This window comes from Mus caroli, unplaced genomic scaffold, assembly GCF_978045245.1.
Source record: "Mus caroli unplaced genomic scaffold, Mus_caroli_1 scaffold_13, whole genome shotgun sequence".
Classification (NCBI taxonomy): Eukaryota; Metazoa; Chordata; class Mammalia; order Rodentia; family Muridae; genus Mus; species Mus caroli.
The window spans coordinates 52816266-52835023 of NW_028227268.1; the positions used below are offsets into that span (position 1 = coordinate 52816266).

At 48.1% G+C, this 18758-nt stretch overlaps 1 protein-coding gene across 1 annotated transcript; it reads right to left on the reverse strand.

Moving 5' to 3' along the window:
- Positions 1–1986: 1986 nt before the first annotated feature.
- On the reverse strand, positions 1987–17068 carry Asgr2 (asialoglycoprotein receptor 2). The gene is made up of 9 exons (XM_021178171.3): positions 16890–17068; positions 16470–16607; positions 12680–12796; positions 12324–12419; positions 11704–11775; positions 11456–11542; positions 11221–11366; positions 2756–2862; positions 1987–2512 (listed from the first exon to the last, which is right to left on the reverse strand). The coding sequence occupies exons 2-9, from the start codon at positions 16591–16593 to the stop codon at positions 2356–2358; spliced, it is 906 nt and encodes a 301-aa protein (XP_021033830.1). The 5' UTR covers positions 16594–16607; positions 16890–17068; the 3' UTR covers positions 1987–2355.
- Positions 17069–18758: the final 1690 nt, after the last annotated feature.

Consider the following 18758-nt stretch of genomic DNA (forward strand, 5'->3'; position numbering starts at 1 on the left):
TTAGTAACATTTCGCTGGGTTGCAGAGGCAGCTCAGTGGTTAAATGCACTGGCTGCTCTTCCAGAAGACTAGGATTCCATTCCCAGAACCCACATGGTGGCTAACAACCTTCTGCAACTCCGTTCTAGGGGATCTAACCCTTTTTTCCACTGTCCTCCGGCACTGCATACTTGTGATCATGGAGGTGTCTAGGGAGCTCCAGGGAAGCCAGCTCTGTGAGCTGTTGTTCATGCTGGGGTGGAGTTTCTTCGTGACACAGCTGCTTTTTTTTTTTTTTTTTTTTTTTTGTTTTGTTTTGTTTTGTTTTTCGATACAGGGTTTCTCTGTGTAGCCCTGGCTGTCCTGGAACTCACTTTGTAGATCAGGCTGGCCTTGAACTCAGAAATCTGCCTGTCTCTGCCTCCCAAGTGCTGAGATTAAAGGCGTGCGCCACTACTGCCCGGCTTTGGTTTTGTTTTTTTTGTTTTGTTTTGTTTTGTTGTTTTGTTTTGTTGTTGTTTTGCACAGCTGCCTTTAAGTCAAGCATGTCCCTGCAATGAACCCCAGGAAACCCAGTGTCTCCCTAAGCTAGACTTGGGTGGGATTCTTCTTTTGGTCTGTCACCGGTGCCCTATCTAAGATTGACAGACATTTGTTCACATTTTCCTGAGCCAAGTCTCATAACCCCTCCCCAGACTCACACGTTGAACACTTGGACCTCAACAAGTGGCACTGTTTTGGGAGGTTCCAGGGGAAATTGCCAGGGAGGTGGAGCCTAAAGGGACTAGGGTATTGGATTGTATCCTCTGTCTGTATTTTGCCTCTGTACCCGCCTGCCCTGTGCTCCTGAAACCATGGTCCCACTTTACTGTGGGCCTAGAGTCAGTGGAGCCAAGCATTCTGGTCTGAAATAGTTCCTTCCTTCCCTTAGGTTTTCTCTTGGATATTTTGTGAACGCAGAGAGCCAGCTGATCAAGAAAATCAGCAGAAGGGCAGTGGCAGCGGAGGCGGCTGCGGCAGTGGTGGCTGCAGTGTGCCTCTTGCACTTTGGAGCCTGTTTGCCGAAGGAATTTGAAAGCATCTGGAGAACATAGGCTAGGAAAAGCTTAGGCTGCGGAATGTAATGAGCAAACTTGGGGTCAGAGCTTAGAGGCTGATAGAAACTCATACTGCTCTGGTAGCAGTGAGGCTCTACTGAGAGCTGGACCCGCGGCCACAGGGGCTGGAGTGGTACGACCACAGGAATGGGACTGTCCATGCTTGTGACTAGGAGTGGCTGGCTGGCTTAATGGAAGTTTCCTGGTTCCCAGCATCAGTCATTGGAAGTTTGTAACCAAGAGTTGGAAACTCTTAACTCATCAAAAGCTTCCAATGTTTTAAAAGAAGACAAACAAAAAAACGCCAACTCTTTGGCCTTCATAGCGAATAATTAAATAAAGCATGGCACACGCATACTTCAGATTTCTCTACAGCTGCTACATTCAATCAGGTAGAACCCTGTCAGGTAGTGACATCAATGAGAAGAATGGCCATAAGCATTGCAGAGCGATAGAGGAAGAGGGAGACACACACAAAGCTATTTACTCTCTGTAGCATTGCATGTGTGGGTGTACAGGAAAAATCCTGATAGAACACACTGGAAATGGTTAACTCTAGGGCAAAGTGGAGGGAGGAGGGGAGCTTTTGGGGGAGGGTGAGTGTGTGTGTGTGTGTGTGAGTGTGTGTGTGTTTGTGTTCCTCCAGGGGGCTTGGACTAAAGTGAGTGAGGGCATTCCCTGAAAAGTAGTCAGGTTGGGGAGACCTTATATGTAGAGAACACACTCTCCCAGGATCCTTTGAGGTTGTGCTCAGCAGCCCCAGTCCATCTAGATGCTAGCCACTGAGATTCCTGCTTCTTGCCTTGCTCCATCAGTGTGTCAAGGGATGCCCCTCAAGGACTCATACCTTGCCTCCTCCAGACTCTCCCACCTCTCTCTTTTTGCACCAGCTCCAAACAACCAGGCTACATGAGTTTCAAGTCTTTCTTTTTTTTCTTTTCCTACTCCATTCAGAAGGCTGAAATTTATAACAATTGCAATAAATTGTGGAGAAGGGTGGATTCTCAGTCTTCCCAAGGTATGAGACCATAGCACCATTCCCCTTCCATTTTTCCATAACCCCTCCTCATGCTTGGGACCCTGTCTCTCTTCCTTGCTCCAGTATCCCCAGTGAAGATGTTGGGGTGGTGTGGGGCTGGAGGTAGGGCAGAGGCATGATTGAACAGACTCCCAGTGGGTGATGTGGGGGTGGGGCGGGGTGGAGACATGGTAGAGTGGACTCCTAGTGGGTGATGGGGGGTGTGGATGGGGGCGGGTGGAGGCTTGGTCAAGCCGACTCCTAGTGGGTGATGTTCCGTCTCTTTTCGCATACCCAGCGGTTCACCTGCTGGCAGAAGTTGTCATTCCAATGACCATCTGACATGATTTCAGCACAATCTTCACCTCCACCCTGTTCATGGCCCTGCCAGTTATCTGGCTGAGTGAAGGCCCAATTCCTAAGAAGGTAAGCCAAAGAAAGGTCAAGGTCCAACCTCCCCACCTCCGCACAACCCTGTCCCCTGCCTCAAAAAAAGCACAGCCTTGGAAGGGTTCAAGGGTTGAAGATTTACAGGCTTTGAGATGGGGGAGTAGGGTCAGGAGGAAGATCGGGGAAACTGGCCCTACAGGAATACATTGGGGTGAAAGGCCAGGTGCTTGAACCTGGAGCAAACTCACAAGGAGATGCAGGAGGCACTTACCTGTAGTTGTTTCTATATTCAGTTCCATCCACCCATTTCCAGGAGCCATCCCTGTCCGTAAGACCTATCCAAATATGAAACGAGCTCCTGTGCTTTACAACAAAGTCCTGGGAAAACAAGTGAGAGAGCAAAATGCTTTGTCCCTCATCCATGCACGCATCCGAGGGACTGCACCCCAGCCCAGCCCAGCCCAGCCTGCTCCAAGCTGAAGCCTCAGCTACCAACATCCCTGTCCTTGCTTTTTCCTCTATAAGAGTGGCTAGTGTTAAATGAACTTTCACTAAGCGAGATGTCGTGCTGAGTGCTCTGTAGGGATTATCTCTTCCAAGCCTCGGTAGCTCTGCAAGTCTGGTGTCATAGTGTCATAGTCTTTTTGCAAGGTAGTTATTAGAACCTAGAAAGCCAACCAGTGTCTAGCTGTGACAACCATCCTGTTTCCAGCCTGGGCCCACTTTTCACTCCATTCCTAGCATGGCTGCTATGGCAACGCCATCTCCTCCCCATCTTTTGCACACAGCATCTTTGGGATCTTGCCCCTGCTGGCCCGCAGATCCCAGAACCCATGAAGCACTTTGGTTTCAGTCATCCCTCTGTTGGCCCCTCGTTCTCTTGCTGCGATTTTTATGTCATTTCCTGAGGTTTGTCAGACCCCAGCATTTCCAAACTGGGGCCCATGGCCCAGAATTGCGTCTTGACCTGACTACATGGGGCCTGACAGTCTCCACTAAACATAGAAAGATGCTTGGGTACAAGGCAGCCAGCCCAGTCAGGAACTGACAGGGCCATCTGTGCAAATGCCCCTGTGCTTACAGATTTCTCCCTAGGACTAAAACCATTCCAAGGGACTTGCTCTTACAGAGGTGGCTGTTCCTGGAATTTAGGTCCCATTGTTTTTGTATGGTTGCAAGGGGATGTATGGCCACCCAGTTTTATAATGGAAGCAGAGGGTCCGTTTGAACAGCACACACTCTAACAATCTCCTTTGATAACATGTAAAGAGGCCCCACCCACATTTGGAGAAAAACTGTCCAATTCCCCTCACACTCCCTAGAGACCAGGGTTTCTTATCCAAGAACAGAATCTGTGACAGCAGCACCCATAAAATCTAGAATTCTGCATGTAGGACAGAGGCCTGTGTGTGAGGAAGCAGCTGCAAAGGCCAGCGAGGTTGCCCCACAGATTCAGACGTGTATCAACAGGGAGGGATGGAGCAAAGACAGGATGTTCAAGTTGCTGCTACCTGATGCTCTCTGTAGTCACTAATCCCATCGCCATAGAAACTGAATAACTAAGACAAATATACACAGTCAAAATCCCAGTTCCTGAGTTCAAGGCCGAGAGGGGGAGTCATCAAATAGTGCTAGAGGGCCAAAGAAAATAGTCCAGCTCACTCATCTGCCCTTTCCTAAGTGAATGCAAGAAGAAACCGCGCCCACTCGAAACAGTGACAATAATGAAACCCTCTCGGAACGCATACCCCTCCCCTCAGGGCTGGAGTTGGGTGTGGACATCACAAGCAGCTGTGGCCACACAGTACTGACAGCTGAGCATACAAGCCACGAGTTCCAAAGACCTTTGATTGTTGTTTTTGAGGACAATGCACCCTAAGGAGACATGTGCTAGAGTGGATGGCTCAACCAAGCTGGCGCTGTGCTTGTCTAGTGTGAACAAATCCCTAAGTCTGCTCCCACCAGCACAGTATGAACCAGGAGTCGAAGGCAGGATGCTCAGGAGTTCAAGACCTCCTCTGGCTACATAGCAAGTTCAAGGCTAACCTGAGCTACATGAGATCTTATCTCAGGACGAGGGGGCGGGGGAAACACTTTTCCCATCTTTCATATGGAGAGTTATATACATTCTTAGGGTTTTTTTTTTAATTTTTATATTTATTTTATGGGTATAGGTTTTTTCCCCCCCACACATATGTCTGTGCACTGTGTGTGTGCCTGGTACCCAAGAAGGTCAGAAGATGGTATCAAATCTCCTGGAACTGAAGCTACAGATGTTGGGAGCCATCATATGGGTGCTGGGAACTGAATCTTAGCCCTCTGCTCTTAATTGCTGACCCATCTCTCTGGCTGCTTGCACTCTTGGTTTCTGAAGCCAATAAATCTCAGTCCACCATTTAGAGTTATACAGGTCACCTCTATAGTAACTAAAAACAGACCACACGTATTCCACAACACCATGAGAAAACACACACACACGAGCTCATCTCATAAGCAAATGTAAGAGATGAGGGAATGGGGCTAGAGAGAGGGCTCAGTAGTCAAGAACATTTGCTCTGTAAGCATACAGACCTAAGTTCAGAATCCAGCAACTGCAGAACAAGCCAGGCATCCCCTACAGAGGCCTGTAACCTCACTTCCAATAGTGGTCAGAAATAAGACAATATCTGAGACTTCCAGAGTTCCAGTCTAGCAAAAATGTGAGCCTCCAGGGTCAGAAAAAGACCCTGCCTGGAAGGAAAAGCAGAGCATCCTGGAAGAGGGCATCCAACATCCTCTCTAGCCTTCATACACATGGCAGGAAGAGGACATCCAACATCCTCTCTAGCCTTCATTCACATGGCAGGAAGAGGGCATCCAACATCCTCTCTAGCCTTCATACACATGGCAGGAAGAGGGCATCCAACATCCTCTCTAGCCTTCATACACATGGCAGGAAGAGGGCATCCAACATCCTCTCTAGCCTTCATACACATGGCAGGAAGAGGGCATCCAACATCCTCTCTAGCCTTCATACACATGGCAGGAAGAGGGCATCCAACATCCTCTCTAGCCTCTGTACACATGGCAGGAAGAGGACATCCAACATCCTCTCTAGCCTTCATACACATGGCAGGAAGAGGGCATCCAACATCCTCTCTAGCCTTCATTCACATGGCAGGAAGAGGGCATCCAACATCCTCTCTAGCCTTCATACACATGGCAGGAAGAGGGCATCCAACATCCTCTCTAGCCTTCATACACATGGCAGGAAGAGGGCATCCAACATCCTCTCTAGCCTTCATACACATGGTAGGAAGAGGGCATCCAACATCCTCTCTAGCCTTCATACACATGGCAGGAAGAGGGCATCCAACATCCTCTCTAGCCTCTGTACACATGGCAGGAAGAGGACATCCAACATCCTCTCTAGCCTTCATACACATGGCAGGAAGAGGGCATCCAACATCCTCTCTAGCCTTCATACACATGGCAGGAAGAGGGCATCCAACATCCTCTCTAGCCTCTGTACACATGGCAGGAAGAGGACATCCAACATCCTCTCTAGCCTTCATACACATGGCAGGAAGAGGGCATCCAACATCCTCTCTAGCCTCTGTACACATGGCAGGAAGAGGACATCCAACATCCTCTCTAGCCTTCATACACATGGCAGGAAGAGGGCATCCAACATCCTCTCTAGCCTTCATACACATGGCAGGAAGAGGGCATCCAACATCCTCTCTAGCCTTCATACACATGGCAGGAAGAGGGCATCCAACATCCTCTCTAGCCTTCATACACATGGCAGGAAGAGGACATCCAACATCCTCTCTAGCCTTCATACACATGGCAGGAAGAGGGCATCCAACATCCTCTCTAGCCTTCATACACATGGCAGGAAGAGGACATCCAACATCCTCTCTAGCCTTCATACACATGGCAGGAAGAGGGCATCCAACATCCTCTCTAGCCTTCATACACATGGCAGGAAGAGGACATCCAACATCCTCTCTAGCCTTCATACACATGGCAGGAAGAGGGCATCCAACATCCTCTCTAGCCTTCATACACATGGCAGGAAGAGGGCATCCAACATCCTCTCTAGCCTCTGTACACATGGACCCACAGCCCTGCACTTCCACGCAGAAGTACACACATGCACACACACACCTAAATAAATATATGTAAGAAATCCTGAAAACTTGAGCTTTGTGCAAGGTGACAAATATGGGTCTATTTCATTTTTCTACATACAGACAGCCAGATAGACCTTGAATTTCTGATCTCTCCAATACTTTTAACATGAAGGGGTGTTGTATTTTGTCAAATGCTTTTTCTGTATCCAAGGAGATAATGTGATTTTTTTCTTCGAGTTTGTTTATATAGAGAATTATGTTCATGGATTTTCCTATATTGAACCAACCTTGCATCCCTGGGGTGAAGCCGACTTGATTGTGGTGAATGATGGTGTTGATGTGTTCTTGGATTCGGTTTGCAAGAATTTTATTGAGTATTTTTGCATCAATATTCATAAGTGATATTGGTCTGAGGTTCTCCTTTTTGGTTGGATCTTTGTGTGGTTTAGGTATCAGAGTAATTGTGAAAATAGACCCATATTTGTCACCCTGCACAAAGCTCAAATCCAAGTGGATTAAGGACCTCAACGTAAAACCAGATACACTGAATCTAATAGAAGAGAAAGTGGGAAAGAGCCTTGAACTCATTGGCAGAGGGAGAAATTTCCTAAGCATAACTTCAGTGGCTCATGCTCTAAGATCAAGAATTGATAAATGGGACCACATGAAACTGGAAAGCTTCTATAAGGCAAAGGACATGGTCAAGAAGACAATTGACAGCTTACAGATTGGGAAAACATCTTCGCTAACCCCACGTCCGATAGAGGGCTAATATCCAAAATATATAAAGAACTCAAGAAGCTAACCACTAAAAAACCAAACAACCCAATCAAAAACTGGTGTATCAAACTAAACTGAGAATTCACAACAGAGGAATCTCGAATGGCTGAGAAACACCCAAAGAAGTTCAAAGTCCTTAGTGATCAGAGAAATGCAAATTAAAATGACACTGAGAGTCCACCTTACACCAATCAGAATGTCTAAGATCAAAACCTCGGGTGATAATACATGTTGGTGAGGATGTGGAGAAAAAGCAACACTCCTCCATTGCTGGTGGAATTACAAACTGGTGCAACCACCCTGGAAATTGATCTGGAGGTTCCTCAGAAAGTTAGAAATGGATTTACCTAAGGACCCAGCAATACCACTCTTGGGAGTATACCCAAAAGATGCCCCACCATGACACAGGGGCATATGTTCCACTATGTTCATAGCAGACTTATGTGTGATGGCCAGAAGCTGGAAACAACCCAGATGTCCCACGACAGAAAAATGGGTACAGAAAATGTGGATCATTTACACAATGGAATACTACTCAGCTATTAAGAAAAAGGACATCCTGAGTTTTGCAGGCAAATGGATGGAACTAGAAAATATCATCCTGAGTGAGGTAACTCAGACCCCAAAGGACATGCATGGTATGTACTCACTAATAAGTGGATATTAGCAAAAAAAAAAAAAAAAAAAAGTACAGAATACCCAAGATACAGTCCACAAGACTCAAAAAGTTCAACAGGATGAATTGCCCAAGTGAGAATGCCTGAGGAGAGAGAAGAAAGCAATCACAAATGGGGAGGGAGGGAGAGTCCTGGGAGGGAATGTGGACAGGGGTTGGTGAGTTGGTGAGTAGAGGGGAACCTGATCTGGTATTGGGTGAAGGAAAAGGACTGAATCCCTGAAGGCCAGCAGAAAGAATGGAAAACAGGCAAACGCAGGAGATAGGAGGTTTGGGGATCCCCTCCCCAGAATGCACCAGAGACCTGGGAGGTGAGAGACTCCCAGGACTCAAAGGAAGGGACCTTAGATGAAATGCCCAGCAGTAGGGAGTGGGAACTTATAGAGCCCATCTCCAGGAGGAAGACAGGGCATCAAATGAGGGATGGGGTTGCCATCCCACAGTTAAAACTCTGACTCATAATTGTTCCTGTCTGAAAGAACTGCAGGGATGGAAATGGAGAGGAGCCTGGGGAAAAGAAGGTCCAGCGACAGGCCCAAAGTGGGATCCAGCTCAACGGGAGACCCCAAGGCCTGACACTATTACTGAGGCTATGGAGCGCTCACAAAAAATTGACCTAGCATGACTGCAGTCCAAAAGACCCAACAAACTGTTGAAAGAGTCAAATGTAGATATTTGTACCCAACCAATGGACAGAAGCTGCTGATCCCTGTGGTTGAATTAGGGAAAGACTGAAAGAAGCTGAAGAGGAGGGTGACCTTGTAGGAGGACCAGTAGTCTCAATTAACCTGGACCCCCGAGATCTCTCGAACACTGGACGACCAACTAAGCAGCATACACCAGCTGATATGAGGCCCCCAACATATATACAGCAGAGGACTGCCAGGTCTGGGTTCAATCAGACCTAACCCTCAAGAGACTGGAGACCCCAGGGAGTTTAGAGATCAAGTGGGGTGGGGGTTGGGGGGTGAAGACATCCTCATGGAAACAGGGGGTGGAGAGGAGGTATGGGATTTAGAACAGTCGGAGGGTGGACTGGGGAGGGGTGGAATAAAATCTGGAGTGCAAAAAAATAAATAAATAAATAACTTTTTAAAACAAGAAATCTTGAAAACTAAATATGAGAGATACATTTATTTATTAAAATGATCTCAGGTATTCAGGAGGCTGAGGGAGGAGCCCAGCGGTTTGAGACTAGGCTGGACACCAAAACAAGACCTCACTTCCAAAGCAGGAAAGGAACAGAAGTCAGGGAAGGGTTGGAGGAGCATTTGTGGTAGGGCAGAGGCAGAGGGAGAGGGAGGGCTGAGAAAAAGCTTCCTCGTGATCCTCCTAAATGATGAGAAACTTTGCTCTTGTTAAATTCTCTCTTAATCAAAACCACAGTGTCTAGCTCTCAGTGAGAGAAACCCCTTAACCTTGGCTTCATGGCAGTGCTCTACAGGACAATCTGAAAGCAAGCTGGAGATTAAATCAGAATGTTCAAAAATAAGAGGCAGGGGTTGTGACATTTGTTACCCAAGGCTGAGAACCACTAATCTAAAACACAGAGACCTAAAATGGTTGGAACTGAATGATGGATGGAGATGAACTAAACCCAAGGACCACACCCTGTCTGCCAGCCAGAGATGAGGTCAAGGCAGAAAGCAGTAACTGGGATCTTCAGAATGACAGCAAGGTCCACCAAGAAACTGGAGTCATGAACTTTGGCTGAGTTACATAAAGTTCATGTTTTTGTATGTCAAAATTAACTAAATATCAGCAACTTCAATCTGACCTGTAAAGCAAAATATGTCTGAAGTTCCCAAAATCACTTAGCCTGACAGACAGCAAATACTAAATATATTCTGACTTCTGCATCAAATGCTTTAATTGCTTTAGCATTGTAAACAGTAGTGAAAACACTGACCAAAGAGGCCATGTGCATCTCGATCCTGACTCCATCATGACTTGATAGCTCCTGGGCACATCTCTTTCCTGGTGCCCACCCAACAGGGCTGTAAGGACTAATGACATGAACTCATGAGCATGCCCAGATGTGCTGCTGTGAATGCTATCATTATTACCCTTCTTGTGAGAAACTGTTCCATCCACTCTAACAGATTGGTTTCCCACCATGAACTTTGGTCTTCAGGTTACTATCTGGGGACAGTAGTGGGGAAGGAAGACACAGGACACCTATGGTCAATGAGGACCCAAGAACCCACTGAGAGGAGCAATGTAAGGCTTCCCATTCTGTTCCTTTTGCCACAGCCTACAGCCAATACAGGAAGAAGGGCTCTCAGTCCCCGCACTGGATTGGCTCCCATGCTCTCACCTTGAAGTCATCTTGGCTAGCATCCTATCTAGCTTGGCATCACTTGGTCACCTGGTCCTGACTTCATGCCTTTCCTGCCTCCTGGCTCCCACCTCTTAGAGCCAGTTACTGTTCCACCATAAGCCATCAAGACCCCTACCACACTCTTCTCCTGTATTATTCTTTAGGTTACAAACAAGAAATACATCCAGGGAGGAAACTGTCCCTTCCTCACTCAGCAGCCAACTGCCAAGAGCCCTTCATGTAAGGCTTTCATCCATACTGGGGTTGTGGTTGGCTTGATCTTTTGCAGGTCTTGTGCATGCAACCACAGCCACTGTGTGCTCATGCGTGCAACAGCCCTGTCATGTCCAGAAACACGCCTAAGCCCTGGTTGAATGCCCTTGCTCCAATGGATAGCTTTATACCCATGCACATACAGGCATCACTAATTGAACTCATTGGTTTTAAAAATGAAGAAGGAGGAGGAGGAGATGGAGAAGACGGAAACAGAGAAAGAGAAAAGGAGAAGAAGGAGAAGAAGGAGAAGAAGGAGAAGAAGGAGAAGAAGGAGAAGAAGGAGAAGAAGGAGAAGAAGGAGAAGAAGGAGAAGAAGGAGAAGAAGGAGAAGAAGGAGAAGAAGGAGAAGAAGGAGAAGGAGAAGAAGAAGAAGAAGAAGAAGAAGAAGAAGAAGAAGAAGAAGAAGAAGAAGAAGAAGAAGAAGAAGAAGAAGAAGAAGAAGAAGAAGAAGAAGAAGAAGAAGAAGAAGAAGAAGAAGAAGAAACAAAAGTTAAAGTAAATAATAATAGGTAAGTACAGAGTCTTGATCAGGCTACTTGATCAAGCCTACCTTCAGGTTTCCTTACCTGCTCCTCCCTGGAGTTGATGACCAGCAGGTGGGCGTTCTCCAGCTGGCAGTACTGGTCAGCCTCAGCCCAGGTGAGCCCATCCCGAGAAAACCAGTAGCAGCTTCCCCCGAACTCCAACCAGTTAACAGGGCAGCATTCCGTGCCTGAGCGAAGAGAAGGTCAGAAGGGAAATGAGATCCAGCTGGAGGAGACAGCCACACTCGAACCCGAGACTTCCCTGTCCCCACCCTACCATTGCTCTGGAAGTAGGCCAGCTGACAGGTCAGGGTTCGCAGATCCATTGGGAAGTGCTTCAGATGAAAGAGCAAAGTGGAATGGTCTAAGGGGCAAACACAAGGGCAGAGATGAGGTAGGCTTGTGACTCCATACCTGCCGAGAGCAGGCATAGGGCTCCAGCTACTGTCTGGGGAAACACTCATAGGCATGCCATACCACACATTATAATGACCGAGCAAGCGTGCGGGAGGGGAGGTCTCTGACCTGCCTTTAGCTGCTGCTGCTTCTCCTCCAGTTGGGTTATCCAGGAAGTCAGTACGACGTTTGTGCTACCTCCTGAAAAAGAGGGATGCTGAATGATTTCCCGGTCCATCCGTCGGACTCCTGGACGCCTCTCTGGCTGCACACCCCTGGGTATCTATGAGAGTCTGTCACCTCATCCCACATGCTACTTCCGCTTTTCCCAGACTCCCAGCCTCGCCCAAGGGAGGCCAGCGTGCTGTTTAAATTCCTTCACTGGATCTCCATGTTCTCAAGCCACGCCCCACTCAGCCCACACAGCTTGCTGTGTGGCCTGGCCCCTCCATATCCCTGACCCCTCCCCACTGCCCATCAATCACCACTTCCTGTCACACTGAAAGCCATCATGGCTTCTGCTTGTCTCTGCCTAGGACTAATCGCCACCATGTCACCTCCTGCCCAGACTCATTGCCCTTAGGTCAGGGCCCGTGTTGCCGGAAGCCTTGCTGGTTCCTCTGGCTGAATTGTTCCTCTGCCCAGGTTTTCATCCCCACAGCCCGAGAGCATACTCCTGCTGCAGACCCAGCACCACATCCATCAAATCTGCACAGATAAATGAGTGCCAGTTATCCAGCCCAACTCACCGAGGGCATCCAGAGCCCTGAACTCCATCAGGGTGCTGGAGGAGAAGTTGCTGAAGGTTTCTTTCAGGGTCCGAAACTCTTCTTGCAGCTGTATGCCTTGTTAGGAGACATTTGGGACCAGATGGGTGTGGAACTATGTCACAACCTGCCCACATCACTGTCCATGTGACTGACCCCATGTCACCCATCTCTTCTACCATCATTCATCTTGCTACTATTCATCACCCACCATTGATCTCCATCTGCACCCAGAACCTGCCTCCACCTCTCCTTCTCTTCCTCCCCACTGCCCCAGCACTGCCCAGATTACTTCTCTCTATCCTTGCCCTCTCATTCCTGCCAGGCCATGACCTCACTTTGAGATGAAACCACACAGATGACCACCAACAGGAGGATGTTGAAGGCCAGGGCGAGCAGACTGAGGCGGGACGTGGAGCAGAGGCGCTGAAGAAAGGGCCTGGAAAGAGGCTGCCCTGTGAGAGAGAGTGGGTCAGAAAGCAATTCCAGAGAACTAGACACCCTACAAAAGGAGGTCTGCATGGTTTTTCTTCCTGCCCATGAGTCAGAGACCCACAGATCACCTCTGTCCTTCCACAGTCCCTGTCCCTTCAGAATGGAGCAGTGACAGGATATGTCATGTGCTACCCCTATATCCCTCACACAAGCCCATCCCGTCACAATCCCAGTGGGATTCTCCAGACCAACTAATCCCACCATACAGCACCCAAAAGCCGCTGTGCCGGCCTATCTACTCATCTCACCCAAGTGAAAACCTCCCCCCCAGCTTCCACCACCCTTGTTACATCGCCCTGAAACCCAATGTCACTGGCCTGCGGTCCCTGTGCCCTCCATCTTCCCACAGTCACCTCTCCTGCCTGCTGACCAGTCTGCCCCACACTTACGCCGCTTCCTCTCACCACTCTAACACATTTGCTTACATGCTCACACTCACAGACATCCACACACTATTACACACTGTTATTTGCTTCTCACACACCTACATGAACTGGCTCGCCTCGCCAGGACCAGGGGAGTGACTCCTCTCCCAGACCCTCCCCTGCTTTTGTACCATCCACCTGCACACAGACTCCTCTGCATCAGCCTGTGACTCTGTGGCCTTCTCCGTCTCAGTACCACCATGCCAGAGCAACCCCACATCCTGGAGGTCAAATCTTCCTGAGGTCATTTCTTGCCATTGTACTGAGGGTGTATACAGGATGTTCCCTCTGAGTGGCTATCCAGAATTCCAACTTTCCATACCAATGCCTGTCACCTTCCTTCACGACAGCCGTACTTAGGACCCCCAACTTAACCTAGCGAGGATATGCTTCTGAGTTCTCCCCAGCCCCAAGCCCCTAAGCAAAGCCTTCCCTGCTCTCACCTCCCTGACACCCTCCTGGAACCCACGTTCCTCTCTGCTGTGATGGGAATGGACCCCTCAGTCTGATTTCCAGGGCAGCCACGTTGGGAGGTAGAACCTGAATGGATGGTGATTAGGTTTTGAGGGCTCTGCCCTCGTCAGTGAATTATTGACAGTGCAAAATAGCATTTATTAAAAGCTTCCTCTTTGGTGTCCCCTTCATACACACACCTCTTTGCTGTCCCCTTCACCCTCCCTGGGGTCTCCTGTTTCATGTTGGTGCCCTGACAGACACAGCCCTCTGTTCTGGGCTTCCTAGACTCAAGAAACATGCTCCAGTTATAAGTTATAAGTTTCCTAGTCAGATGAATTCTTTTTAGCATCACAGGAAGGTACAGAATATATTCCAACTAGAAGCACTTTCTGACCCATCTCCCCAGCTGGAAATCCACAACTTAACTCCTGACTGCTTCTGCTAGTACTGTTCATGCAGGAAACCCTCCTCATGATTCCCAGCTAACCTGTGGCCTATGAAGCCCCTACCCTGTCAGCCCAGCAGAAAGCCACCAGATGAGCCACCAGTTAGGCCTGGCATCATTCAGTCTCCTAGCATGCCCATTTTCCTCATATATAAGATGCAATGACAAAAAGTAGCTGCCTGACTCAGCTGTTCTGGGAATTATTGATTAAAACAGAAGTACTGTGTAGGCAGGTTTGAAATGCTCTACTCAAGACGAAACAGAAGCTGTCAGACTTAATCTTATTTCAGAAAAAAAATTAATTAGAACACACACACATGCATACACATATACATACATACGCACATACACATACATGTATACATACATATGCATACACGTATACACGCATACATATATACACATACATATATAAACACATGCATACACATACACATATACATACATATACATACATACACATATACATACACACATACATACAAACACATACATACATATTCATGTATACATGAATACACACACACATATATATACACACATACATATACACATATATATGCAACTTTTAAGACACTGAACATCAGGCCGTGAAGAGCATTAATCCCTGAAAGCCAGGAAAATGAATGAGTCCTCAAATTGCCCAGCTCACTACTCACTGCCTAGAGAAAGTTTTCAGGCCCCTGAGCAGAGAGGAGAAATTGGGGCAGAGTCTAGCAGACTCCCCAAGTTGAGGAGACAGCCTGAAAGCCTGAAACCAAGACAGTTAGGGCATAAGGAGTCAGATCCTACACCACTTTCCTGCATCCCAGAAAACTAAATACTCACCAGAATACAAAAGCACCCAGCACCCAGCAACACAGAACGCACAGTGCTCAGTGTCCAATTGTTGGTCACAAGACACAATAGAGTAGGAAAACACAAGTAGGAAAACACAAGGGAGATGAGTAGACTGAGAAAACAGACAGGGGGTTCAGTGATTCTACTCTTGCCTGTATGTGCAAGGCCCTGGATTCCAATGGCAGTATCACAAATAAATAAGCAATAAATGAACCTATCAAAATGAGATCCCAGGATCTTTCGAACAGGACTCAGAAGCGACACAGATGCTAGCACAGACAGGATGCTGACATAGATGCTGCGACTGGACCACACACGGGTAAAACATTAGAGATGTGACAGAGGTGTAAGTCCCAAGTTGCCTGGGCCTGGTAAAGCACAGCTGCGATCCCAGCACTCCTGGGGCTAAAATAGGGAGGCTACTTGAGAACCCAAGGCTATAGGCTGAGTTCCAGGAAGCCTGGGCTACAAAGTGAGAGAGGCCCTGTCTTAAAAATAACCACAAAAGAAGTCCCAAGTTTCTTCTGAGATGAAACTACATCATCTGGAACACACTGGGCAGCCTGCCCAGGGCAGAATCTCTCTTGCCCTAAAACCTTTTTACAATTATGTGGGGCCTGTGTTCAAAATGTGCAAGAAGATTCAGGCAGGAAACAAATGGGAATCATCCAGGATCTCTGTGCTCATTTACACACCCAGCTCATCGCCTTAACACAGTCTGTAGCTCTGCATTCATCCTAGACACAGACATGTACATACGCACACGCACACATGCATGTACATACATGCACGCACATGCACACATGTACATGCATATATACACATGCACAGTGCACTCGGGGCAGGCTCATCCCTAGCTCTCAGATATTCCCTCACTTCTAAGCATACACACTTTTCTTGGGACCCTGCAAGGATATCAGCAGCTCACATGTAGGTCACTGGGTTGGCTAGTTTTATGTCAACTTGACACAAGCTAGTGTCATCAGAGAGGAGGAGGCCTCAAGTGAGGAAATGCCTCCATAGTATTTGGCTGTAAGCAAGCCTGTAGGGCATTTTCTTATGAGGTGACTAGTGGGGAAAGGCCCAGCCCATTGTGGGTGGTGCTCTCTCTGGGCTAGTGGTCCTAGGTTCTATAATAAAACAGGCTGAGCCAACTATGAGGAGCAAGCCAGTAAGCAGCACCCCTCCATAACCTCTGTCTCAGCTCCTCCCCCCAGGATCCTGCCCTGTGTGAGTTCCTGTCCTGGATTCCTTTGATGATGAACTTCGATGATGACGAATCATAAGGCAGTAAGCCCTTTCCTCTTCAAGTCACTCTGCTCATCGCAGCAGTAATAACCCCGAGTAGGACAGACTCGGGAGCACACTGGTCACTGAGTCAGGATGAGAGAGTCCTCACAGAGAAAGAGAGAGGAACTGGCAGCTGAGGCAGGGATCCCAGAGAGGCCCCAGAAACTGGACACTTGCCTTTCCAGTGTGGATTTTCTATCCTAGGATCCTGCACATGAGAGCCGTGTTCGTCATCGCCACTGAGCTGATGGTCATTTTCCTCAGAGTCCAGCTGCTGGATGTCTTGACAGTCCTTCTCCATGATGGCCCTAAGGGCTGAAGACAGATCTGAGACTGAGTTGATATTTCCTTAGAGCTGGAACTTGGGTTTGTGCTAAGACTGGAATTCCTGTGGAAGGTCCGAGGGGACGTGGGTAGCTGACAGGTCAGAGAGTAGTTTGGGAAAAGACTTGAAATACTGCAGGCTCCTTCCTTCCCATGAGGTGGCCTGGTTCTGCAGCCTTCCTTCCATACTCTCATGGACCAGACTATATGCTCTCATCCCTCCACCCAGAGTCCCTGAACCCAGTCCCACCTGCCTCCCACTACCTCAGTTACCTGTTAAAGGTATAGAGAGCTGACTATGGCTTTCGGAGACAGCCTGAGTCCAAGGAGAAAGAGGGGCTAAACCTGGGAGACGGGACAGGCAGTGCTAGTGGAGCTAGGTGAGAGGGAGGAGGGGCCAATCTAGGCAAGAGCTGGGTCCCTGTGCCTGAATGTCCATCTAACCAGTCACCTCCTGGCTCTGGGACTTTGGACAGTAAATAGAAACAGAAATGCAGTTGGAACTCAGTCAGTGAGCAGTGGGGGGTGGGGGACATGTTTCTGTTCTCATAACCAGAGAAGGGAGACAGGAGGTCTCCTTGTATGTGCGGTATCCTTGTATGTACACACGTGCACATGTGCACACATGCACACACACACACAAACACACATCATCTCTCCCTTCATTGCACAATGTCAGAAGGGGAGCAGGGGTGCAGGTGTGGAGGGGCCAGGATCCAGTCTGCTGTTTCCTCTCTATCCCTCCCTCCCCTGTTTCACTTCCTGCCTCTTTTATTTTCCAGAACTGTTGATTTCTTCAAATATCTCTGAGCAGGAGTAGACTGACCTAGAGATCAGTTCCCTGTTCTTGTCCAATCTGAACCTGTGACCCTGGCAACCAGCCACAGCCACAGCTTCCTATCTGCTCAGCACCAGGCTCCCTCACTCCAGCCCGACTCCAGCCGGACTCCAGCCCCACTCAGTCACACTCCTTCAGTCCTCCCCCAGACCGTCCTCATCCCCCCATCCCACACACACACAGCTCTATGTTCTCTCCAAAGAAAGAAACGAAGAAAGAAAGAAAGACTATCAAAACAAACAAGCCAAAGACCAATAAGACAAAAAAAAAAAAAAAAGACACATAAAAACAATAACAAACTCCACAATGACATTTCTTTTGAGTTGACCAATTACTGCTGGTCCTGGAGTGTGGTGGCTATACCCCATGATGTTCCATTGTAGAAAACTGATTTCCTTTTGCTAATGGATTTGAACTGCAAATAGTTTCTTGGTTAGGACTGGGACCCATAGTCCATTCCCTCCTTTTAATGGGGAGGGGTCTGATGAAGAGATCCCACTTAGGACCAAGGGAGCGCTCCAAGCCTGTCACTCTCTGCACATTGCTCAGCTGTGGGTCTCTACCTCCACGCTTCAGTGGAGAAGTTCTTCAACACATGGAAGTCATGACCCCAGCACCACATTCAGCCCAGGGACACAAACACCCCTCTTCATGCCCTGCGAGTGCTACACAGGATCTACAAAGGCTGGGAAGATGACTCGGTGGGTAAAGGGCTCTTTCACAAGCATGAGATCTTGCGTTTGTAACCCAGCTCCTGTATACGAACCAGGCACAGCAGCACACACCTATATTGCCAGCACACTGCAGAAGGGACAGAGAAGGGCAGATCCATGGGACCAGTGTGGCCAAACAATAAACTGGGTTCAGAGAGACTCTGCCGAAAGAAAGAAAGAAGAAAGAAAGAAAGAAAGAAAGAAAGAAAGAAAGAAAGAAAGAAAGAAAGAAAGGAAGGAAGGAAGGAAGGAAGGAAGGAAGGAAGGAAGGAAGGAAGGAAGGAAGGAAGGAAGGAAAAGAAGGTAGAGAGTAATAGAGAAAAATACTAAAAATCAACCTCCTGCCTCCACACACACTGGCACAGGTGCACATACTCTGCACATACGTATGCCCATGAGTGCACGCACGTGCGCATATTATCTGTATAAATAAGGTTTTCTCATTTAACCCTCACAACACAACACCTTATGAACTCAATATATTTGCCTCTGGAAGAAAGGAGATTAGGTGACTTGGAACAGGTAGCTGATACTGTACTCTGAATCTGAAATGTTCCCCCCAAAGCCATGTGTTAAAGGCTTGGTCCCCAG